The sequence below is a fragment of the Alligator mississippiensis genome, chromosome 3 (genome assembly GCF_030867095.1).
Source record: "Alligator mississippiensis isolate rAllMis1 chromosome 3, rAllMis1, whole genome shotgun sequence".
Taxonomy (NCBI): domain Eukaryota; kingdom Metazoa; phylum Chordata; order Crocodylia; family Alligatoridae; genus Alligator; species Alligator mississippiensis.
In genome coordinates, this window is record NC_081826.1 from 298,910,556 (window position 1) to 298,935,907 (window position 25,352).

At 50.4% G+C, this 25,352-nt stretch overlaps 1 protein-coding gene across 1 annotated transcript; it reads right to left on the minus strand.

Annotated features, from left to right (window-relative positions):
• Positions 1-1,932: 1,932 nt before the first annotated feature.
• AQP3 (aquaporin 3 (Gill blood group)) lies at positions 1,933-21,390 on the minus strand. The gene is made up of 6 exons (XM_006265256.3): positions 21,009-21,390; positions 9,159-9,285; positions 8,321-8,458; positions 6,391-6,509; positions 4,355-4,572; positions 1,933-3,624 (listed from the first exon to the last, which is right to left on the minus strand). The coding sequence occupies exons 1-6, from the start codon at positions 21,114-21,116 to the stop codon at positions 3,456-3,458; spliced, it is 879 nt and encodes a 292-aa protein (XP_006265318.1). The 5' UTR covers positions 21,117-21,390; the 3' UTR covers positions 1,933-3,455.
• Between the last annotated feature and the right edge of the window lie 3,962 nt (positions 21,391-25,352).

A 25,352-nucleotide genomic window follows, 5' to 3' on the forward strand; every position in this document is an offset into this window, starting at 1 on the left:
GCAGAAGATCAATCCTTTGCCTTTGGAGGCAGAGCATGATAGTTTGACTACGCTGGGACCAGAGCCCTCACCCTTGATGTAGGAGGTGAAGCTGTAGGAACAGGGTTGCAAGGCTCTGATGTCCGCTGGAAGGATGCACAGTCGAGGAGTAAGCACAGGTCTAGGCAGGCAGCCTTTACCTTGTAGCTCATGATTGCAAGCCCTGATCCTGCTGTTTCACCTTCCATGAGCTGATCCCTGTGGCTGGTGGCTTCAGCCATCCTCCCCATCATTGATAGGGTTAGGGCCAAAATGCTACCATTAAAAATATGCAGCTTTGAACCCAACAGACTCATTTTTAAGTGTCTTTTTCTTTTAAAGAAATTAGTTTTATTAAATGGAAACCACTCCTTTTCCTTTCTTTCTCTCTTGGGGGCACAAGTGTGAATTCCACCTTCCCGAGTCTCATCCCAGATTTTGCAACCAAATCTGTGTTTCCCGGCACCTCAGTGGTTCTGCTCCGAACCCGCCCCCCGATTCGCATTCATGCTTGCCAAATAAAATAAAGGTGTTTTGGCAAACTTTCTTGTTGGCAAATTTCTGTGGCATATTGGGCAAAAAGGTCTCCGTCCTTCTGAATGGCTGATTCTTCCTAGCTTTCACACCTATACAACACTGACCTTTTGCTTTGTTCCTTTTCTCTTTTCTTTTAACATCGTTCACTGAAAATATTTTTATATCTGATAAGCTCCTTCGACTATATAATCAGTTCCCAGCCTCTGGCACAAAGCAGTTTCATTAGCTTTTATTGGTTTCTCTACTAAAAGGGCATCTGGCAGCATTGAAAAGCTATTTACTCAGAGTCAGGTTTCAGGGAAGCTCTTTTGTTTTCCCATCAGGTTTCCTTGGCCTCTTTCTCACATACACCCTGTGCCCACGTCTTTTATTTCTGCTTCTCCTATCTTCATCTCTGCAGTAACTTGCCCAATTGCACAGGTCATTGTACCAGAGCTGGGGCTTCAAGGAGGCAGCTCTTGAACCTGAGACCCCTTAAGACAGGGTTCATCTCTCCCAAAAGTAAGTGAATCTGTAGGAGCGTATTCAGCTCCTCTACCATGAATATTCCTTTGAGATCAAGATGTTCCCGGAGGATGCTCTTCACCCCTTCTAAAGCACCAACCAGTTCATCTCATCCAGTGCTGTACACTGCTTTTTGGTGACCCTAGGCACCGCGTCTGAGTGCAGTCCAGAGGGTTGGCCCCTCCTTTTTAGCATCAATAAAAACACAACGTGCAAATGGATTTGTGCAAGTCCCTTCCACTATTCTGTGTCCCTGGTTCTTGTGTAGCCTGGCCTTGGCCACACAGAGCACAACTCAAGAGAGTGGAAGTTAGGAGCGAAGGCAGCACTTACATTTTCCCGAGTGTAGTTATGCCCCCTTCCTTTTATAGACTCCCCAGAGATGCGCATGACTGATAGATGAGCAAATACCCCATTCAATGTACATGATTCAGAGTAGCCCAAACAGTAGATATCCATTACTACTCCTTGCCCCAAGACTATTTGAGATCATAGAGAACGAGGGCTGAAGGGAGCTCAGGAGGTCACATCTAGTCTGCAAGCAGGACCAACCCCAACTACATCATCCCAGCCAAGGCTTTGTCTACTCAAGGCTTAAAAACATCCAAGGATGGACAGAGACAGGCAACACCTATATTCGGTAGGCTACCATTTAGTAGCATTTAAGCCCTGATTTTTCTGGGGTAACACCGGATTTGGCAAAGTTACCCCCATTTAAGGGTTTATATCATCAGCCCACTACTTCCATACACTGGTGGAAACACGTCCAGACCATGAGAGTATTTACAGGTGCGGATTATGGTCGCAGGTGACTTTTCAAGCATGGAAGTTTCCTGGAAATGGGTAAAAAACAAAATAATACCAGCACCACCATTGACAATTCTGGTATTGACATTTATTTTTAAAAAAAAGGCAAGAAAGGATACATACTTTCACTAACTGGAAATGTGTACTGCATACAAGTTACATATTTGAAGGAATTCATGCATTATAGGAACAAGTATCAAAAGGGTTTTTCATGGTTTGATGCCATGGGGGACCTGAGATTCTTTAGCAACTTGGCACAATTGCTATCAAATATACTCGAAGAATATGGCATCTTGGGAACCAGAACGCATCTAACACCGTGGGCATTCAGGATGCCTTCACTACATGACACGACAGGAACTGGACACTCCTGGGCAGCATAGGTTATCAAAGATGTTCTTAATACCACGATGTCACGGAAATCAAGATGCCCCTACAGCATGGTGCCAAGGATATCAAAGATGCTCGAATAATATGAGCACAGGGATATCTCTACCAATATGCTTGTGCTTTGAGAACAAAATAGAAGGGCAAAGCAGGAAGCGAATAGACAGTTCCCATAGATCATCCTTAAATTAACTCTTCCCTGACTTGGTATTTGAAGTAACATCTGTATGGCATAAGTGTATGTGTATGTGTATGTACACATGCATACATACACACCCTTACATATAATATATATAAAAAGCTAAAGTAAAGTTTACAAACAAACTCAAATTGATCAAGCGTCAAAGACCATGTTTTCAGTGGACCGGGGCTGGTAGCGATTCATACTTTATATACTACACCTGGATTGCTGCATAAGCCTCTCCAATGAATCAGAAGCACAAAAGCATTCAGCCAGGTAAGCCTTTGATGAATCAGTGTCTCCCTAAATATCATGTTCAGTGACACGGTGAGACCAAGAACAGCTGCGGGTCAAATATTCAAGGGAAGGACTCCTGTAAGCATTTTATTCTACTGTAAAATGAAAGTCCCGTGCACGGTTACTGATCCTGTCTAACATTGCTTAACCCTAAGAAAAGACCAATTGCTTGTAGGTCTTCTGGAAATGGAAAGGGTCACGTTCGCCCCTGGTATAAAGTCATGGACTTCAGCAGAGTTACACCAGGAACGAACGTGATCCGACAGCCACGCGTTCTTTATTTGGTCCTTGTTCATCCCCCCATCTCAAAACGCTTGTGCCAAAGGTACTTTGCACCCCCCTGCAAAGAAGACAGAAACAAGCCCAGAGAAGTGAAATGCTTAGGGGGGGTCACGCAAGAAGCCGGGAGCACAGCCTGGTGAGAAACGTGGCCGCCTGTTTCCTAGGCCTGTGCGCTAGCCGTTCAGCTCTTCTCCTCCCACCCACCCACCCCTTTACCAAAATAAGACTATATGGCACTGCAATGCTTGGCAAAGGCACACAGGCAAACCTCGAAAGCAAATGCACCAGGAATAGGCAAAGAAATTAGGACAGACTATCTTGAGAAGGGAAAAGAAACTCTCGCTATTGTTCTTGAAGCTGTCTTCTTCCTTCCTCCCTCTTCTTTGCCCACTGCAGTCCTCTGTAAAGTGTCCATATCCACCCAACAGGGGCAGAGGCCTCCTCAGACCCTTTCCTTGTGTTTCACATTGGACAGTTTGACGGTTTCCTGCTCCGTGGCTGGTGGAGGACACTCGTCGTGGCACCCGATCATCAGCTGGTAAACCATCACTCCTCCGACGGCCCCAAGGAAAGGGGCGATAATTGGCACCCACCACCAATGCTTCCCGGTACTGAAAAACAGAAGACATTGAAAGATGAGGTCTAGATACTATAGGATCTGCCTCTGGGGCTGGGATAACCCAAGCTCCAATCATCTTGGAGTTTATATGTGGATTTTCAATGGGGCAGAGCTTTCCACGTGTCTCAGTGAAAACGGGACTGCAGGCACCAAGAACACATGGGCACATCTGGAAACTTTAGCTGCGAGGGCCAACAGCGATGCAGGAAATCTCAACGGCAGCACGGCTCTCCTGGGCCTTTCTGGAGCCTCATAAGAGAGGAGAGATTTCCTAACAGCAAGCACGCATGCATCCTCGTGGATGGTCGTTAGTGCTGTTCTGCCCACATTAGGATTATCCCCTGGGAAATAATCCAAACTTTGTCCTCACCCTTTTCTTCCTGTCCAATGCCTCCACTCAATAAAAGCCACCACTGAGTCTCAAAGTTTAGGTCTGGGGAACGCTTGCATTTCTCATGCCTCCTCCTAGACTTCCTCTTTGGTTGTACGGCCAGAGTACCAGCTCTGAGCTCCAGAAACATCCCAGCCTTGGCTGGGTCTCAGCAAGATGCTTCAGAGCAATCAGCATCTTTTTAAAGGTGTTAATGTGACCCAGAGCTGCTCCAAAACTGACTCGCACGCCCACTTCCAGAAGTCACACCTGCTTGGGGGAGTTATTGTGGGATCAAGACACATGGTGGCCATAATCCAATCAATATAACACACACTTTATTCAGACTTACGTGAATACTTCGGAGCCCCAGCCAGCAATGGAAGTGAACAGGCGAGGCCCAAAGTCCCTAGCTGGGTTGACGGCATAGCCGGAGTTGAAGCCCATGGAGGTCCCAATAACGAGGACCACAAAGCCGACGGTGAAAGCCTCCAGGCCACGTGGGACAGGGTTGTTGTAAGGATCCACGATAGCCAAGACACAAACTATCAGGGCTGCAGTGCCAATGAACTGTCAGGACAGAGAGGGAGAGATCCATCTTTTAGTAAAGCCTTCTAGCTACCATGCAAAAGGTCTCCCATCTAGGGCTTTTGGAGGGACAAAAGCGGGTACCAATGTGGCTGTGCGCTTAAACAAGATACCTCTCCACTGCCACACATGAACAGTATCCAAACTGGGGAATACTATAGCATCGCATGGGATAACAGCCAGAAGAGCAAGTCCAACCCTGACAAGAAGTGAGCAATAGCCTTCAGGGCACATCAGGATCAAAACCTGCCCCTTTCTCAACAAGGCTGCTCAGTGCTGGAGACACATGGGACTGGCGGTTGTCATCAGTGTAAAGCTGCATTGTTGGCAGCAACAGGCAGCGGAGAAGTGGTGCAGCAAGGAGGACATTAAACAGTCCTCTACCAGCCTGCATTGATGGTGACCCAATCTCCTCTTGCAACTTGGAAAGGTGACTGCTGCAGCACAGAGAACCCATTGGGATTAATCCCCTGGTGCTATTCTTGCCTTGCATCAGATGGCAACCAGTAACAGTGGGAAAGGGTGTTTCCAGCTGACATTCAACCCTGTGCATCCATGACCAAGGCTGCCCCAGGGGCACAGGAGGGTGCAGAGGAGAAGGCTCTCACCCCAGCAGCGGTGATGGGTAAAGGGCAAAAAGGAAGTCATGGTCACCCAGCCAGGGGGAGGGAGCTCAAGGAGGATGCCTTGCAGGTCAGCAAGGAGAGTTTGCAGACCAGACGCTCAGTTTTGAAGAGGACCATGAGATGCACAGAGGTGCCAGACTTATTTGGAGATCACGGGTAAAGAAAACTAATGGCAAATGCCTAATTGGTGGGGCTGGACCTCCTAACTCCCTTAGGACCAGACTGACCAAGGTATTTAAGTGCCAAAACTGCAGGGGGGTTGACAAACACCCCTAACTCCCACAGACTTCAATGGGCTCTGAATCAGGCCTCGTCCTGCTGGGAATGAAGGAGCGTAAATCTTCTCAGCAGAGAGAAACTGGACTTTTACTCAGGTCTTGCTCTTGCTGCTGCCCTCAAGCAAATCATTCACCTGAACTTGGAGCATCCCATCCACGCTGCCTCGCCTGTCCCAGATCATAGACTCGAGCTTGGATGCTGCATTCACTTAAGCTGGGAGCCTGGCTGCTGTGCAGTGAGGACACAAGATAAACCCTCGAAGTGCTGAGAGTCTTCCAGTGCCTTCCCACAATTCCTGGCTGTGCCCAGAAATGTTCTCCCAACCCTCATGAGGAGGTGATGGAAAGTCTCTCCTTGCTCCTGCGCAAGGACCCGTGAGATATAACCCCCCTAAACTCAGTTTGCACACAGGTACGTGCAGCACCAGTGAGGCCACTGTCACTTGCAGTGTGGCTGCTCACACCCAGGCTAGCTTAACCCAGGAAAGTGTGCAGTGAAGACATGCCCCGAGGCACTGGATCTGTCAGGAGGGTCCAGCAGTGAGGGCACGGTTTACTTGAAGATGCCACTTTTCGAGAGAGGAATCACATGAAGGTGCTGCTTGCCAACACGCATTAAACACCTTCTGGTGCTTGTGAACTGAGTGGGGGTCTCAGCATTAGTGTCTGGAGTGACTTGTGTGTACTCCTCTGGGCACACAACTCTTTGTCTGCCTCCAAGTCTAAGACCAGCCCGTTTCCTGTACTGACCAGGGCATTATTGACACATAACCCACTGAACACCGCCAGTGTCAGTCCCAGGAAACTCAAGTTTCATCCTGAACCAGAAATTATTTCCTACAAGCTGATCAGATGATTGTCCTTTAAAAATGCTCCTCCCTCTCCCCAGCTCTTACCTGGTCAAAAAATCCGTTCACTACATCCAGATGCTCGGAGGGATACGTGGCAAAAATGCCGGCGGTGGCATTCTCTCCTGATACGATCAGCTTGTTTTGGCCAAAAGCCCAGATGGCATCTAGAGTGGGAAACAAGGGGTGGGGAGTCAGTCAGGTGTGTTCAGCCTGGTCATGCAAGCGTACAGCGGGATAAGAAAGGATGCGCGTGTTTAGATGCTTCGTCTTCTAACACACTTCTATGAAGCTGTCTAGCCTAAAAAGCTAAGGACATTCAAGCAATGGAAAAGAAGACCAAGAAAAGCTGTAAAGTCTCCATCACTGGACAAGCACTTGGCTGGGAGGCGTTAGATGCAGCTGGAGGAGATACGAACCCCACCAGCCCTGTTTTTCTATGACTTTAGTGGAGTGCCCATCCTGAATCTCATCTGGCCCCATAACACTAGACAGAGGTAGTTAGCCTTGTTGGCCTGAAATCAAGCAGAAGGCAAGATAGAGATGCCCTTCATAGACCAACAATAACGGGCCAAGCTGCCGTTGACAAATAGGACTCAGCAATCATGAGCTACAAGGGCTCCATGTTTTACTCCAAACTGGGCACGTCTACACGAGACGCTAACTGCGCAGTAGCCGAATAATACTGCACAGCAGCACGTTGCAGCACCAACAGCGCTAATAGGCTACTGTGTGGTATTATTAAGCTACCATGCAGTAGCATCACTGAAAAGGGGTTTGCCGGCACTACCATGCAGTAACTCTGGTTATTGTGCATTTATTTAGTACGGAGTTATACAAGTCCTAAATAAATGCATAGTAACCAATGTGCGGTAGCATCTCGTGCAGACATCCCCACTAAACTGCAACCTGCATATACTCAGCCGAGTCCATTTAGACCATAAATCATTCAGACACCGCACCAAGACGTCTTAGTACGAGCGTCCCATAATGATACAACAGTTCCCACATTTCAGATCAGCAACTTCCAGCTGGATTTGGAGGTGATCGCAAACCAGAGTCTCTCTTCTCAGACAGGCAAGTGCCTGTTGACTTGGAAGGTAACTGGGTGCATGTGTCTCAGAGGACAAAGTCCGGCTCAAGGGGTCCCTGCTGATCTTGAATAAAAAGGCCCGTTGATTACTAAGACTGATTTTGCTGAAGTTCATTAAGCACAAGTGATAAAAGATTGTTGTTATACACCGGTTACTTATAGACCTTATCAGCCACCTGGTCCTGACTGAAACCCACTGCCTTGCTAAATCAGAGGAGGATCATAAATACTGCACAATACTGATTGCTTTAGCTTGTTTATATAGCAAAGCAATCTGCAGCCCTCCTATTAATCGCTGTTCCTCCTTCTCCTTGGCCGTGTAAAAGGAAAGGCATTAACTATTACATGCTGACTGTTGCCCTGCGTACTCTGATCGGGAGCTGAGAGCGAACAAGGCCAGGAATGAGATTTCTGCTGATCTCTGATGGGTGTTATACTGTTGCCCTATTAATTGCATCAACACTCAGAGACAAGGGAACAAAGGTCACCCTAACAGATACAGGTATAACCTCCGGTGGCTGAAATCAAAGCTGGACTAACTCAGAGCAGAAACGAGCACCATTTTTTTTAGCAGTGAGGGCAATTAACCTCTGAAAGAACTGACCAAAGGTTGAGAGAGATTTCTTGTGATGGAGAATCCAAGCCAAAAGTAGATGCCTTCCTAAATGATCTGCTTTACTTCAAACAGGGAAGTCCTCTGCCCTGTGTTATAAAAGTGGGTTACAGCGCTACCTCTACTGCTATGAGTAGCGCACGTCATGATGAGTTATGGGTCCTGACTGATCAGGGGAGGCTTGATCTCAAAATTGCCCTGGGAAAGTGAGAGCCATCCCAAAGGAAACTCAAGAGCAGCCAAAAGCCAAGCCGAGCACCGTGCCCACTTACCATAGTACAGACCGAAGACAATGCCTGCTCCTAGGAAAGACCCCAGGGTTTGTGCAAGCGCATAAACCGGCAGCTTAATCCAGGGCTCACGAGCCAAGAAGCACATGGCAAAAGTTACCGCTGGGTTCAAGTGGCCGCCTGTGAAAGAGAGTTATCGTCAGCGTGTTTCACGTACAGGATTCGTGCCGCGCAGGAAGACCAACAGTTTTGGGGACTTTTAGGAAGCAGTACAACCGTTGGGCATTCAGGGGCCAGGTATGTAACAACACCCCCTGGGGCCAAATTTCCTCCTGGGCAGAGCGTCCGCACACCGCTCTACACAACTGATGTGCGACTGATGCTTTGGCAGCCTGTTGTGGGACGGATGTGTAGCGCTGTTTGTTGGAAGGGATGGGCCAGTCCACCCACCCAGAGCTCAGAGAGAGCCAGTCTTCAGAAAAACGCCTGGAGGGGTATTTGAGAGGTCAGCCAGCACTCGATTCATTTAAAACTATATTGGATAAAGCCCTTAAAAATGTACTGTAGGGAACTGGATTTCAGAGGCAGACTGGGATACTCTAGCAGGTCTCATCCATCCCAAATCTCTACAATGCAGGGAGGTTCCCACCAAGAACGAGTCAGTCTCTATACCTGTCCACTCCTGAATACACAAATCTGTCTATCTTCACCCCTCCCCTTATATCAACATCATCATCATCGCATTTTACCACTTATTATCAAGACAGTGACCAGGGGCCATTGACTTCTAACCCATGATAGTCTTTGCTTGACTGTTTCCTGGAGCCAACCAGGGGCTTAGACCTGCTGCTGCGAAGCTGTGAAGTGCAAACCCCCGTACCTGACACCTGTCCCGCGATGAGGATGCCAAGAGTCACGGCAAAGCCGAAGGCCAGGTTAACCGTCAGGAAGCCTCCGTGGGTCCCTTTGCTGAGCACGATCTGAGCGACGGAGCCGCAGCCAAACATCTGAAAGAAGGGAAGAAAGGAAACGATATCATCCTCTGGGTTTCCTGCCATGGGCAAGTGGCTTACATGTCCACATCATGCACCCAGATCTCCATGGGACTCTTCCAATGGGAGATTCGGGCATCCTACTCATTTATTGCCACTTATGATTGTAACAGCAGCAGCACAAGCAATGCTAGGTAGGCCCTGGCTCATTATCCTATATCTCCTTTTGGACCAGTACCTAAACCTTGCAGTTCTTGTGCCGGGAAAGCAGAAGCTGATCATACAGCGCACGTAGTACCCTAGGCCGGCACCACCTGTCCCACCCAGAGCCGTGACCCCTTTCAAAACCAGGTCCTTTCTCCACGGGGTGTCGGTGCAAGGCGATCCATACAGCTCAGACTTCTGATGCTTGTTATCTGGATTGTGATTTATGAAGCTCCTACCCAGCTAGAGGTTGGACCGCAAACATCATCAGGGCAAGGCTGGGGTGGTGTGAGAGGTGCTGGTGGAAGGGCCTCTGCAGTGGCTGAAACACAAGAGCCGAGCTCGGCGCACAAGAAGCTGCGTCTTGCACGTGCACCGGCAAGCTTAATGCTTCATTTTGCTAGTCACCGCCTTGTCGGCTACAGGCCTGGCTACTGAAAGCGGCATTCCTGACACCTCACCTGTAACACCCGCCCCCAGGCTGGTACGGAGTTGCTGTTTGCCTAATTGCTTTGCCCTTTTCTTCCCAGGGTGGGGCTTTCGCAGGACTTCGAGAGCCACAGGTTGTTTGCACAGGGTGATAAGACTTGTTTGCTCGTAGCTAAAAGAAGACACGTGCTACAACTTCAAGGATGTTTGCTCAGGGCAAGCCCTCCTTCCCAGGCCACGACCAACAGCTGTGCTTCCTACTCACAGCCCTCGGCCTCAGTAGCCGGGCAGCCCGTTGCAACGATGCCTTCTCTCCCAGACTTGTGTCCGCTTCTTTCTCTTCACCCCCGTGTAACCCAGGACGGCCTCCTCATACGAGAGGTGGGCTCCAAAGCCACCGTCCTATTCCTGACTTCCCAAACTTCACAACCAGGATTGAAGGCAGGTCCCCTAACGAGTCATAGAGAAGCCGGGACCTCCAGAAGTCATCTAGTCCAGGGGTTTTCACCCTTTTTTCATTTGCAGAGACTCCTACAAAAATTTTGAATGGAGGTGCAGACCCCTTTGAATGTTAAGCGTGGGATTCACATATTTTTGATTGATCGTCATCTTTTTGTGGGCCCCTTAGACATAATCGGTGGGGCCCCAAGGGTTCATGGACCACAGGCTGAAAACGACTGATTTAGTCCAGCCCCCTGCCTGAGGCAGGATCATCCCTCTCCAAACCATCCCATACATCCATCATCCAAGCCAGCGGTTCCCAAACTCTGACAAATTGCGCACCGCCAATTAAAAATGATACAGCCTTATGTATCACCAGCAATTTTTTCAGTTCAGCCCTAAGTATCACCAGCGAATTTTTGTCATATATAAGTAATTATAATAAATCCCTTATTGCGTACCGCTGACAGGTTGTCTGGGTACCACTGGTGGTACCCGTACTGCAGATTGGGAACCGCTGATGTAAACTCTACATGCGGTTACCATTTTATCGGTCCTCATCTCTGCCCGTGTGTTTATGTGGCTCCATCGCCATCGGCTCTGAGCAGCTGTGTGATGACTAGCTGAGCATGGCATGGAAACTGCCTCTTCTCCTATCCTCCTCTTCTCCGGGCATCTCTTTAAATGACTTAATGGTTTGGTTGTACTTTCTGCAGGACTCTCCATGCTGCACCTCTCACCACCCCACTACTTGGTTATCTGAAGGCGGCACTCAATGGGCATCCCCTCTTGCATACACAGCATGCACCTCTGTGCACAGCTGTATGCTGCTTCCTTTTCCCTAGTTTGGCTAAAAACACCCCTAGTTTTCAGCCCTGAAAGCAAAGCCACAGGACCCCGATTCCAACCCGGGTATCCCATCCCCTCCCATGCAAGTGGCAGTTGGTGGATTAGCAATAAAGTAAACTCTGCATCTTATCCACGGAGGTGGGAGTGATCAGATAGGACTGTGGGCTGACTCACTGGATGGACAACATCATGCCCGCGTCTCCCCGCACCCACATTACCAACAGCGCAGAGCTCGGAGGCAGATAAGGAAACAAAGGAGCCTCTGTAACACTGCAACGGACCACTCAGTGTAGGGACCGAGATCCCCCGCGGGTAGGTGGAACCAGAACTGTGTGTCATAGACCCTGCACTGCTGACACCGATTCTCCTGGAGTGCTGGAGCTTTTGGATGTGTGGCCGCCTCATGAAGCAAGGGCACAGCTGTGAAATGGGCTCAGGAGAGTCTTGAGAGCAAACAGCATTAATATACTGAGCACGAGCCCTTTCCTATCCTTTCTCACACTTTAATGGCCTCCGAGGTGCTGCTGGCTGACGGCTGCAGCTGGCTGCTGTGCCCCTCTCCTCGATCCCCCGGTTCAGCTGGAGACCAGGGGAAAGCTGTAATGCCATGAATGCCTTTCTACTCCCCGTAGCTTACTCTGAGTAGGTAAATATTTAGTCTTGTGCTTAAAGAACCAGCAGACTGGCCCATCGATTTTCTCTGAGTTTCCTCCCATAGCTCTTCCCTTAACCTGGAGGAATTTCAAACTTGCCATTGTGCAACGTGCCGTTGCCCCCCAAATCCCCCCAAACCTGGCAATGAATCTGTTGCCCGATAATGGTCATGCAAGATGTCATTTGGTAGCTCTGCAGAAGACTTCCTATGTCTGGTGAGCTCCTAAATGGCTCAGTTCAGTTGCAGCTTTGGGGCGTTACATTGGTGTGAGACTGGAGGAAAACGGGACCCTTGCAGCGTGGAAGAGAAGGCGGCAGGGTGGTGTGTAGGGCCTAATTCTGCCCGGTCCGCAGCAGACAAGGCAGTACTTTGACCCCAGCACCTTCCTCTATGCACGCACTCACCCCGCAGGGGTGTTCAGCCTCTTGGACTGGTTCCCAATTGCATTCCCCGTAGCTGAGTCAGGGCACATTTATTTCCTTGTTGTAGAGTTGGCTCTGATACGAAAGGTGGGCCAGATCCTGACCAAGCTGCCTCCAGATAACCAGGTGGTGGGGTGGTGAGAGGTGCAGCATGGACAGTCCTACCACAGAAAGTACAACCAAACCATGAAGTCATTTAAAGAGAGAATAGGTCCCTGCACAAGTATAACGAAGGCCGTGATTTTGTGCAGGTCTGTGTATGCGTAGAGAGATGCACAGCACAATGACTATACATAAATATACCCAATAAAATTCTGCTCCTAAAACTGCATCATCTATTGTCTCCCAGTCATGTTCTTAGACCGAGCTCACCATGACTTGGACTCCAACACGAGTCCATAGCCTGTAGCGGGACCATAATTACAACTGTCTGTTGCATGAATCAGAGGAAGGAAAGTTGCCCGGCCTTTTCTACCACCTTGGGCAACTGCCAGCACCCATTACCTCTCCAAACCCTGCAAATTTGGGGCTGGATTTGCTGATCTTCTGAGGTCCCTTCCAGCCCTAATGTCTATGTCTATGAAATTCTTTGCTCACCGTCCTCGCCGTAAGATTTGGACGGAGGATGCATTTGAACTAGTGTTACGTACATTGATTTGGTTGCACCACTTTAAAATCAAGATCTTGAGCGGACAGATGAGCAGCTATTTGTAGCTGCATGCATCCATTACAGCATCTCATCATGGTCTTGAGCAAACAGATACGTACCCCAAGCTGGGACAGATGTAACCTACCCCAGCGTACTGGGTGAAGTTACCCTGGCTTAGGGGTTTATGTTGAATCTCTGCTATTCTTCTCTACTATCGTACAAGTCATTGATACCAGTGTAAATATGGCATCTGCCCAGGCCTTTACCTTTTGCTTTTTGAAAAATGGGAGTTTCTGTCCTTTAGGGTTACAGAGAAAACGAGCTGCTTATAACTTTATGGTACAGAAACCAGAAAAGCAACAATAAGATCACAACAGTTATCATCCAAAAAAAATACTGGAATTGTTTTAAGAGACTATCGCGACTGATGGGGGGCTACCACGAGTGTTTTGAGCATTGGGGGTCCTTCGTCAGCAAGTGAATTATAAAAGGAAACAAACTCACACGTCTTGACGTCTACCCTAGCCAGATTAAACGTTTCCATGGCATAGGTAAAATGAAAGCCTTTGTAGTTTGGTAATCCATATGCATTTACCAGGCTGCACATGCAATTAGCTGTCCTTTTCATAGGCACTTCCAATTTAGCCAGGCACAACGAGGGTGGTTGATAGAGGGGATTTGTAATGTAAGGACTACGGAGACCTACTTCTGTGCCCCTGGCTAGCTCCAGCGCACTTGAGATAGCAATCAAAAGTCACACTCGATAGAAATCCCTTAAGGAAACGCCACCAGACCAAGGCTCCCACGTGGATGGTGATTGTATTTTATGCCCCTTCTGCTATGCGGAAGCCCTGCAGTCTTACTGTTACAACCACGAATAAAGAGACTGTAATAAAGGACTCGGCTGCAGAGCATTACAATGATGCCCAACAGGTGTCTGTTGAGTCTCTGAATGTGTGGATCTGCCCATGTGGAAATGTGGGATTGTTTCAAGGCTGCGAGAGCTTTCCATGGACGTTGACGGGCTGCGGCTTTCAGAGCTCCTCGGCACCCACTGGAGTCTCACGCTGTAGATGCACCCAGGGCCGACTCCCAAACTGCAGGGCTGTACGGAGGGCTTGCATGGTGCGGTACACTGCCCAGCCTTTGAAGACAAGAGAGCACCTTCGTGCATGTTTTTAACCCAACAGCACCAGAAGCAAGTGCTGGTGGCTTGTTTCCCCTGCCACTTCAGTTTACCCAAAGGTTGATAAACCAGGAGAGGTCAGGTCCACACTCCCGCCAACTCTCTCCTCCTTTGCTTTGCAAAGTGTTGAAGTGATGCTGTTGCTGCGATGGTCCAAGACATGTGCAAGAGGCAAGAGCTGTTGTGGGTGAGATCTTTTATTGGGGTTGGGACGGAGATAGACAAGCTTTTGGGTATCCTGGTACCCTTCCTCCAGCCTCCGGTAGGAAAGCAGACGCAGCTGAGCTAAGGTTGCTAAGTCGGAAGTGTCTGCTTCTCTCCCAGAGACCTGAGGAAGGTAGCTGTGATACCCCGAAGCCTGCCGGTGCCTATACCAACCATGCAGTAGGTCCCATAAAAATACCACCCGTAGCAATTCTTGCTTCTTGCTTTACACAGAAACTCAACACGGGCATCTCATATTCCTGAGCTACCCCCAGGCATAAAACACACGGTGTTGTGACAAAGGAAAGGCATGAGACGGACTGGAAAGATCCAGGGCTACTTAAGAAAGGTGACAAAGGACCCTGGGAAACAAAGGAAGTGAGCAAACAGTGAGGGAGACATTTCATATGTTTCTAAACAAGTCTGGAGAAAAGGGACTGTTTGCACACCCAAGGAGGGCTGCTGTTGCTTTGTATAACCGCCAGCCTTAGTCTTTCTTCCCCCGGTGATGCCTTTCAGCACCAGCACAAAACAAGCCTGCACATGTTTGTCCTTGAACTTCAGAGCTGGCCGCGACGGGGAAAGTGCTGCCCCATGGTCTGGACCCAGGAGGAACGTGATTGCCCCGGTAATGACTTCCCTCCTCGGCCGCCAGGTAAAGCGGGTCTTAGGCAACAAGCCTCGGGTAAACCTGCCCTCGTCGCAGCTGGGCACGCGGAGCTGGTTGCTGTTGGGCTGGTTTGGAGGAAAATGACTTGTGAGCAGGGGCTGAGGGCTTGTTTAATCTGGGGAAGAGACGACAGAGAGGGGATTTGAGAGCAGCCTTCAACTATGTGTTGCAAAGAGGATGGAGCTGGGCTGGTCTCAGCGGGGGCAGACGACAGGACAAGAAGCAATGGGCTCACCTTGCAAAAAGGGAAGTTGAGGTTGGATATTAGGAAAAACTTTCTCACTAGGAGGGCTGAAGCACTGGGACAGGCTCCCCAGAGAGGTGGTGCAGTCTCCATCCTTGGAGGTTTTGAAGACCCAGATAGACCAAGCCTTGCCTGGGATGATGCAGTTGGGGCTGGTCCTGCTTGGAGCAGGGGTTGGACTAGATGTGATCTCCCGAGCTCCCTTCCACCCTCATTGTCTGTGATTCCCTGATTCTATGAAAAACCACCTGGATCACACAGCCTACTACTTGGGAAACTGCACGTCTCAGGCTGCGGGGCCGAGCTGTTCTGGTCGTGCGACTGAGGGCGATGGCAGGCAGGATTCAAACCCTGGGCTTTGAAAGGCATGAGGATGGGAGGGGAAGGGCCTGCTGTTTCGTAGCCGAATGCCTCCTGCATCAATCTCACAGCTGAAGCCAGCTGAATGCAGTGCAAAGGATGCCTTGGATGGTGGATCATTCCCTTCATGGCTTCCTTTTGCCCTGGGCTACTCCCAGCCCCGTGGAGAGGGTTGCTCCGGGGCACATGCAGACCAAACCTGTTCCAGGGCAGCTTTTGGATCTACGCAAGTAGCACGTACTCAGGGCCCGGAGCAGCCTCCCTGCACCCGGGGCGCTCTGCGATGACGCGCGTTCCAGGCGCACTTTTCCGCCCCTTGCTCAGAAATGAATGCATCTCTTCAAAGTTCAAATGTGCATCGATCCACAGATCGCCAGAGCCACTAGATCACCCCGATCTCCCCTCCAGCCGGGCTGTGTCCCGAGGGGATTTGCAATGGCTGTGTCTGCATCTGCTAGCCGACAAGCACGGTTGAAGGGTTTAGCCAGAGCCCATGCAGCGGTACAAATCTCGCGCTGGCCGTCTGCAGAGAGCCGTGCTGGCACAGCAAGAGCCTATGTTACAAAAAGTCTATTTATTTCCCCCTCCCTTCCTGAAGCGAGATCACTCATTCCCCAGGGATCTCAAGCAAACTCCTTCCAGGCTGGGGGAGACTTCATTCCTGTTGCGAGCTCAGCCCCAGGCTTTCCTGCGGAGGTTTTGGTCAAATCATTGAGGCCTGGATTGTGCTTGAGGGAAACAGCGAAGGGGCCAGACGGCAGCAGCTGACTTCTTTGGACCTTCGCGGCCTGTTTGCAATGAGAGAAAGCATGCTTGCCTGCCTCCAGGGTAGGGCCGGGGGTCTCAGCCATGCATGTGAGGGGTGCTGAGATCCTGAAAGCAGGAGGAGTGGGCTGTCCCTGCCGCATCACTAAATGACTTCTTTTTTTGCAAGAGAAACCCAAGGCAGCCGGGTCTCTGCTTTGCAGGCCTGCCTAGCAGGTCCTGTACAGAGCTCATCCATCGTCAGGAGTTGCCTGGTGTCTGAGTGCACGATGGGCTGTAATGGGTGGAATCGACACTGCTTTACTGTGATCCATAGGCCCTATACTGCCGGCCAACTACAGGAGATTCGCTCTTGTCCCTGCTGCTTGCAAGCTGTCACAGTCTGGTCTTTGATCAAGACAGTCCTGTTTGAAGAAAGATCAAGGGAGTCCAGTTCTACACGCCTCTTGTTCCCTCCGGGTATCTATACGCCAGTGAACCCTCGTTAATCCAACATGCTCAAATCAATTAGAAAGGCAGACTTTCATAACAGCTAGATATGCCTCTCAAGGACACAAAGGCTGACATTTTCACTAGCTCTGGTATTTAAAACCGCAATCAGTTCCAGCAATAAATCAGACGAGACCTTTCTTTCTTTTAATCTGGCTTTAAAAAACAGCCATGCTTGTGGCATGTCTTGAATTAGTTGCTCTAACTCAGTGGTTTTCAATCTTTTTTTTTTTTTTTTCATTTGCGGATCCTTAAAAAAGTCCAAATGGAGGTGCAGACCTCTCTGCATTGGAAGTGTGGGTGCTCACATACGTCTCACGGATCATCATCATTTTTCACGGCCCTCTTAGACAGCCTGTGGGCCCTCAGGAGTCCACAAACCACAGGTTGAAAACCACTGCTCTAACTATATGGCAATTATTTTTTGCAAAAATCTTGTTGGTCTAATAAAATATATCATCTCTACTCTGAGTGCAGATGACATATAAAAAATCCGTCCAATGTTTGCAATGCTTTATTACTACCAGTAAGGGTCACTCTTGATGCAAAGAGGAAAGCGAGAAAATAAAGAAGAGTGTAAGAAAATTTAAAGGCAGAATATCCTATTAGCACATAAAGTGCAGAAGCATTATTATTATTATTATTATTATTATTATTATTAGGGAACCTAGGCATAGCTTCCCTGAGCTCTGGTTGTGCCATTCTTCCCTTGACCAAAATACTGAAGTTAAAAGATTAGGAAATTAGACTGTTGAGGGAATTACATCTCTTGGCTTCTTTTGCTAAATGAGTTCCCTGATTATTTGTGAAGATGGGGGCTTTTAATGGTCAAGTTCTGTGTCCCTCTCCAGATTTTTGTACCGGGCACATGCCTATTTGTTGCAGACGAGGCAGATTGCTGAAGGGGTTTGCAATTGTTTTAAGCATCTAAAAGGCAGAGTGGCCTGATGATTATAGGAGCAAAGTGCAGGGGAGATCTTGATTAAAGATTTGGAGTTTGTGCCACTTTCCGGGGGTGTCATAAATCATATATATTCCAAAGAGCGATTCTCAAGCAGCTGCCCAGGGTAAGAGTATGATCCGGCTCCCATTGAAATCTATGCAGATTTTTCCCTAAACTTATTCTCAGTATTAATTTTAGGATAGACAGGGGCAAGTTCATCTAACTCTGAGCCTTATAAATGAGGACCAGTTAGTAAACCTGGGTTTACAAACACATACATGCACGCGCACACACACACACACACACACATGCATGCACACACGTGTGTACACACACACATTATTACTGTAGCCCTCCAGTGAACATCCCCCAGTTAGTAAACCCGAATTTACGAACGCATACATGCGCACACACACACACATGTATGCACACATGTATGCACACACACACACACATTATTTCTGTAGCCCTCCACTGAACATCCCCAGACTCACAAGTGTGCCGGCACATATTCACACTAAGGGAGGCTGTCTGTTCCTCAAAGCAGAGGGGTGAGTAAGGACTGGAAGCAAAATCCATGTGGCTGATGCCCCTGGAGGCAGCGTTAGGGTACCAGTATCCAGGATTAACCAAGCCTAACTGCTACCTATAGGAAAGGGGCAACTTGGTAAAATAGACCAGCTTTGTCTTTGACCCTTATGTCCCAGGCAAACACTGCCAGCAAGAGGTGATCTGGGTTTTAGAGCAAACTGCAGAGGGGGACAGGTAGATGGGGATTCGGGAAGGACATCACCAGCCTATGTGAATCAGTTCCTGCCTCTTCTTTAACAGCCACAAAATCTTGGTGCAAGTAATTAAGGGCAGCCTCTGACGGTGCTTATAATCCGATAGAGAGGGAGGGGAGAAACAGCCTGGGCTACACAGCAGCCGGTGCTTGATCTCCACCCAGATTCCTGCTGACCCCGGGCTCCAGGGCTCCCCGCTCCCTAAGCAGAAGGTAACATGAAACATGCCCAGACCCCGGGACCTGCCTACCCCGCTCCGGGGCAAAACCCCTTCTGGGAGGACCTGCGCCAGCTCTTATGCAATTGTGACAAGCCCTTTACGAAGGAGTCGGGTGTCCTGTGTGTACCCAGCTCTAAATGCACCATAGTGCTTTTTGCTAATCCCCAGGAAAGCCCCATGTCCAAACCAGTGGACCGTGAATCTGTTACCCAAGGGATCCATTCTGCTGCTAGGGGTCCTGCTGCCCCCTTTCCTTGGAGGAAGACCTGCAAGGCCATTCATTTACTGGTATTATGGCATGGGTTTTCCAGAGGTGGCATGATCTAAACCCTCCTGAAGTGAATGAAAAGGCTTTTATGAGTTTCAAGGGCTTCTGGCGGGGGCTGTATCTGAGCAGCTGGTATGCGCTCAGGTTTCTGTGCCTGCTCCAACAGCTAAAGCAACCCACAGGTAGAAAACAGTCTTTCAAGGAGCACCTGCCTGCCTTTCTCCCTCAAGATCCCTGCCAAGGAAATCAACACCTCTTCTTTGCAGACAGGCAGCAAGCCCAGCTTTAGTCCTAACTATCCCAGCCCTGCCCTGTGGGAAATGCAGCTTGCTCTTCGGGGAGGGCAGTGCATTTTACCATCTCTCTCAAGCACAGCCTCTGTCTTGGATCAGACCCCTGGGTAGCACCTCTGCCCTGTCTTCCCTCTGATGCCAGCTTTTGCTGGAAGCACGCACAGTAATATCCAGCTTCCCTCCCTCTTCCAGAGACGGAATAATTTCCCCACCTATTCTGAGAGGGGTTAAACCAGAGCAATTTGCACAGATGCACTTGCCCAGGGAGGTTAGAATCGGATCTAGCATCTTCTGGGCAAACATGAACTGATGCATGCGGGAAAACCTGCAATCCAGATATATTGCACTCGCCGTAGCTACGGCAGCTGCCTCCCTTCTTTAGCAGATTTGGACAAATCAGCATGGATACGCCAGGAGCCCGCCGGTAGGTACATGGTCCCCTGCTCAGCGCCCCCAAAGAGTCGGCCTGTTCTACCGTCCAAAACGGCCAGATTTCAGCGTGAGCCGGGAGCACTCGGCTCTTCCACAGATCAGGGCGTTTCTTTAGGTACCGAAACACAGATCGCAGGACCGGAGGGAAGCAGGGTTGGAGGGGACTGCGGGAGGGCACCGATCCAGTGCCCTGCTCAAGGCAGGATCAGGCCAAACAAAGCCATCCCAGACCAGTGTCTCTTCTTCAAACTGCACAAGCAACTCTCCTCCAAACCGACCAGGCTCAAAACCCCGAGCACCCCCAAAGCAGGGCACTGCCAACGTCCTGCTGCAGCAGGGACAGGAATTGCTTTGCTGAGGTACACTGAGAGATGCCAGGAAGAGAGCTGTGCCCCCTGCTACGGAGGAAGGCAAAAGCCCCCACAGTCTGCATCAATCTGGCCACAGGGGAACTTTCCTTCCCGATCCCATATGTCTCCATCGGTGAGACCCTGAGTGGAGAAGCAAGACCCTCCAGCCAGGACCCTCCAGCATTTAGTCCCAGAAGGAAAACCATCGCACCCCTATCCAAACCCCCAACCTGGGCTGCAGCCCCCCCCAAAAACCCTCTGATACATGTAGCAAATTCCTTCCCAGCCCCACGCGGCAAAGATGTGAGCGCCTAACTTTGCACACTCATCAGCACGATGCCCTTGGCATCCCAGCGGGAAACACTTGGGGGGTTTCTGTCCTCTTTTCCTTTGAAAACTGTGCAGAGTGACAGACAGGCCCTGCCACATGGGTAAGAAGCATTCAGGACCCCTGAAAACCGTCTCCCTGTATTGCAAAGCAAATGATCCTAGAGGAGGAACAGAATTCCTCGCTGCGCAGGGTCTGCGACGCTCAGGGTGTTTTAGCACCAGGGAAAGGCCCCGAAACCCAGAGCCGGAGCGCTGTCCTGCCACGCTAGCTCTGGAGCACCCTCTAACCCTGCAGCGGATGCTCTAGCAATTGCTCCGAGCTTCTGCTCTCCTGCAAAATCCTGACCCGCTTGCCCCAAGCTGCAAGCCACTCGGAAACTCCCGGCTTTGAGAAATGCTGTCATAGCACTGGGGAAAGTTTTGCTATGTCAGCCCCCCTGCGGGGTATGGTACCAGGGTCCTTTGGCCACTTCCAGCTCCGCGTCCCGTTGCCTCTCAGCTCAGTCCCTCAATTCATCCCATTACAAAGCATCCCAAGAGACGGACTTACCACTAGGACCAGAGTCCCCAGGCATTCGGCCAGCGCTTGCCTCAGTAGCTTGCTCCGGATCCTCAGCAGCCCGTCGATCCTAGAAAGAAGCTCCTTTTGCCTGCCCATGGTGGCTGGGATCTTGCTCTGCTCTGGCAGAAAGGTGGCTGAGCCCTGTTCAGCTTGATGTGTGGCTGGCAGACCTGCCGTTGCTTATAAATAAGTGGAGAGCTCCCTGACACACCTCCCCTCCGTAACCCCACCCTTTCCAGGCTCTCCCTTCAAATGCAACTTTTTTTTTTCCTTCTGCCTAGGACAGAGTGGGCGGCTTTCTTTTTATTACTCATGTACCCAGCAAGTATCCCAACTCTGCGGAGGGGACTGAGCCTCTTGCTTTGCAGCACATCCCACTTGCCTTGTCTCTGGGGTAGCACATGCACAGCGGACCCCGGAGCAGCCCCCTGACCCAGGCACAGCCCCTAAGTGTGCACAGGCAGCTTGCAGAGTTCGTGCCAAAGCACAAGGATTTTTGTCTCCTTCCCCCACCCCCTCCCAGCCGGCTGCAGCTTTGCAGCTCGGTTGTGCCCTAGGCTTAGGAGCAGCTTGAAAGAGATTTAATTGCTCTTGTAGCGCAATCACAAGAAGACGGGTTTGGATAGTCCGCTGTCAGGCCGCTGATTTCAGTCGTTCCACCAGCAAAAAAAGCTGGTTGGAAACAGGGGTTAGAAATGGGCTCGGCTCAAAACCCAGGATCCAAACTCCCGCACGAGAGCCAAACTCTTAAAAGAAAAAAAGAAACTTAAATCTTACGTGTTAAAAAAAAAAATCCCCCACAACAAAATGAACCAAATGCATATTTATTACCCACCCAGGTGCAGCTGGAGGACTGGGCAGTATAACAAGACTTCAGTCCCCCTTGTGACAGCAATGAAGAAAAGCCCTGGAAGATCCCTGGGAGCCGGGCGGGCACCTGGGGGAGTCTCCCCGGGGAGGCTTTGCACCGTGGAGTCCTGGCCGGGGACGTTCACATCAGCCCTATCTCAGCACCTCACGTTCAACCCAGTTCCAAAATGAATCTTCTCTCCCATTCCCCCTGCCTCTCAGCAGCGGCTTTGTACAACCTCGTGGGGCAGCTGAGAGAAAGCTGGAGGGAAGGATGTCACACTCAGGAGATGCTTCCTACAAATGCCGGGAGATGAGAACCCATCGCTTAATATCTCCTAAATCAGGAGCAAAATCCCAGCCCCTGTCCCTCGCCCTGCTCAACACGTCCCAGCTCTGGGCAGAGCGGGGCTTGGAGTGGAAACCCTTGGCCAGCTTTCCCAGCTCTGCCTTTCCCTGCTGGGCCCTGCACAAAGCCACAATTTTCTCCTTTTTTTAATGTAACTGCTGACCTTTTCACTGACGTGCCTGCAGATCTAACATAGCAAATCTCCTGAATGTCAGCCGCGAGCGAAGAGAGAGGGACTAGGCCGTGCAGCTGCCTAACAAAGCAAGGATTTAGGAAGGAATCCCCCCGCTCGGGTGCACGTGGACTTGTGCGCACAGGAAAGCATCGCTTTGCTGCGACTCCCATAATCATCTCCTTGTGCCCGGGGTTGGAACCAGCTTCACTGAAAGCCAGGCAGTCTGCCGAGCTTTGGGCCAGGCCCAGAGGCATTGCAGCCTTTGGATTTAGGAACCGGTGTTCAAGAGGTGTGACGAAGTTGCTTCAAAGTGCGCAGAGTTGTGCACCGAAGTGGAGCCCGTGTGTCTTCCAGGTGAAGTATGTTGCAACTACTACATTGCAACTACAAGGTGAGCTGCTGCACCAGTCCCCGTGAAGTCAGGGGTGCAGACTTGCTCCCAGGGCAGTCAGGGCCAGTCCGATTTGGGACTTGAGCCCTCAGGGAGTGTCACTGCCATGCAGACAGGTGAAGGGAGCACGATGCAAGGGGCCAGACACGTGGGTGGGGGTGAGGCTCTGCCTCTGTAGGGTCCCATCCCCGTAATATCTGGATACAGCCATGTCTTCCTGGGGCCCCACAGTGCTGCTGGGCCAGAGATAATGGGCAAGGGGAGGTACTGAGTGTCCCCGGATGGAAAGTGGCAATAGCATTAATGTCAGCAATGGAGATTTCCACCAGTCTCAGACTGCATGAGCGCAAAGGCACGAGCAGCCCAGGCTGGAGAGTCCTTGATTCACAGCGTGACCTTGAACAAGTCACTTCACCTCTCCCCGCCTCGGTGTCCCCATCAGTAAAATGGGGACAGTGACTAGGTATTATGTCCGTGGAGAGCTGTGAGGGTGAATCACCAGGGTCCAGGTTGCAAAAGGCCTGAGGTGAGCTCATGAATGCTTACACAAGGTTTTCTCCGCGTTGTGATTATCCAGGAAAGGTTGGGAAGGGGTGATGGTGCAATCTGAAATAAAGGGCTGGGTGCTTTTCAGGACTGACACTGTCAAAGCCCAGGGAGATTAAAAATGGAGCCGCAAATAAGTCCCTTTGCAGCCAGTCAGGTAGGTCTGCGTCACAGAGCGAGTGTGATGCACGCGCACACGCCGCACGCACACAGGTGCCTCATCTCAGCCAAGGAGCCTTGAACAGGCCCCCCCAAAATCCAAACACGTGACAGGGAGCCCTTCTCACACTTGCCAACACTGCCAAAAAAAAAAAGCCAACAGGATACCGGGGTGCATCAACAGGAGGGTCACCTCCCGATCAAAGACAGTGACCCTCAACTCCTTTCAGCACTAGTGACGCCTCCCCTGAAGACCAGTGTCCAGTTTTGGGCGCTGCATGTCGAGAAAGATGGGGACGGTTTGGAAAAGAGTCCAGTGCAGGACAGCAAACACGAGGGGGGTCGATAGCAGTCTTCAAACATCTGAAAGGCTATTTACAGAGAGGATGGCAATGGGCTTTTCTCTGTGGCTGTAGGGGACAGGACTAGGAGCAACGACCTCGAGCTGCAGCGGAGGAAATGTAGGTTGGAGATCAGGAGGAAATTTCTGACTGGGAGAGTGGTCAAGCACTGGGACAGGCACCTAGAAAAGCTGTGGGATCCCCATTTTTGGCGGTGTTGAGGAGCAGGCTGAACAGTCGCTTGGCTGGGGTGGTTTGGTCAGGGCTGATCCTGCCTTGAGCAAGGGCTGGACTAGATGGCCTCGTGAGGTCCCTTCCAGCCCTGCTTTCCTATGATTTTATGGGTGCTGCATAGAGTAATGGATAGCCCAAAGACCAGTGTGGGGTTGTGATGTGCCTGTAGTCGCACCACACCTGCACCTGCACCTGCACCTTTCTTGGCTGCCAACAAGGTCAACCCCGCTTTTGCAAGCCGAGACCTCCCTTTCCTCACTGAGAGCAGCGAAGGCTGCAAAAGGGCTTGCTCCTTCGGTCTCCAGTGGTCAAGCCCACTGGGTTTTACCCATGCAAATGTCAAAGTCACAAACCCAGACGCTCTGGGGAACTCGTTTTTTAAAGGTCCCTGGGCCAGCAATCCTAGTAGCAATGCTCAGCCCATCAGAAAACATGGCCATGTGCCTGCTCTGACTTCTCACAACACCCCTCAGACTTGGCCAGTGTCAAATACTCAAGTTGTCCTGTTCCCAGTCACAACACAAGCGATGCCAACCAGGGTGCCAACTAGCTCAGTGCTCTGTGCCTAGCAGCGGGAAGCTGTGGATGCTTTAGACACAAAGTTTGTGAGCAAGGCAGGTCTGGAGTTGATCCATCCCCTGTCTAGACCTCTCTGGCCTCCACCATCCTTGGTTTAGGCATATGAAAGGATACAGCCCTGACTGCTCTGTTGATTGACTCCCAATGGACCTGTCCCCCATGAATTTGTCTAACCCCTGGTTCAAAACCAATCCATAGCAGCAACGATGCAGGGAGAGCACTGCTTTTGAGTGACTGAATATAGGATCGGCGTAAAGAAACCACGAGCTGTTTGTAAATACATCGCCATCAGAAAACAAGGCTCAATTTGTCCAAAGCAAAGTCTTGCTGCCCCTCTCTTCATTGCATCAGGTCTCGCTTTATTTTCAAGAGCCCCCCACCGGAGTCCGAATATGGCGGGACGGCAAGTTATGGTGATTTCATGGGCTGCGACTCACTCTCCATCACTGATCCCGTGTTAGTCAGCCTTGCTGAAGGGCCTTACCGGACGCCCACTGATAGCAATGGAAAACGAGCTGATTTAAGCAGGTTTTAGATCAGGACCTCGAAGTAGGTGCCACCCAATAAGCGTGTTGCAGCCAAGGTGGCACGCATGCAGCCTGCGCTGGTAAGGACTCATTGAGCCTTGCTGGAGTCTAAAGGCAACTCTCACCACCAGCGATGGCCCCTCCAGCTCAGCTAGGTGATGAATAAATTAGCATCCTTCCAC

Coding starts and splice junctions, on each gene's coding strand:
- AQP3 (XM_006265256.3), bottom strand. CDS start 21,116: ATGGGCAGGCAAAAGGAGCTTCTTTCTAGGATCGACGGGCTGCTGAGG. Junction 6,510..8,320: donor TGTCTTCGGTCTGTACTATG/GTAAGTGGGCAC, acceptor TTCCCACTCTAG/ATGCCATCTGGGCTTTTGGC. Junction 4,573..6,390: donor TGAACGGATTTTTTGACCAG/GTAAGAGCTGGG, acceptor CTGTCCTGACAG/TTCATTGGCACTGCAGCCCT.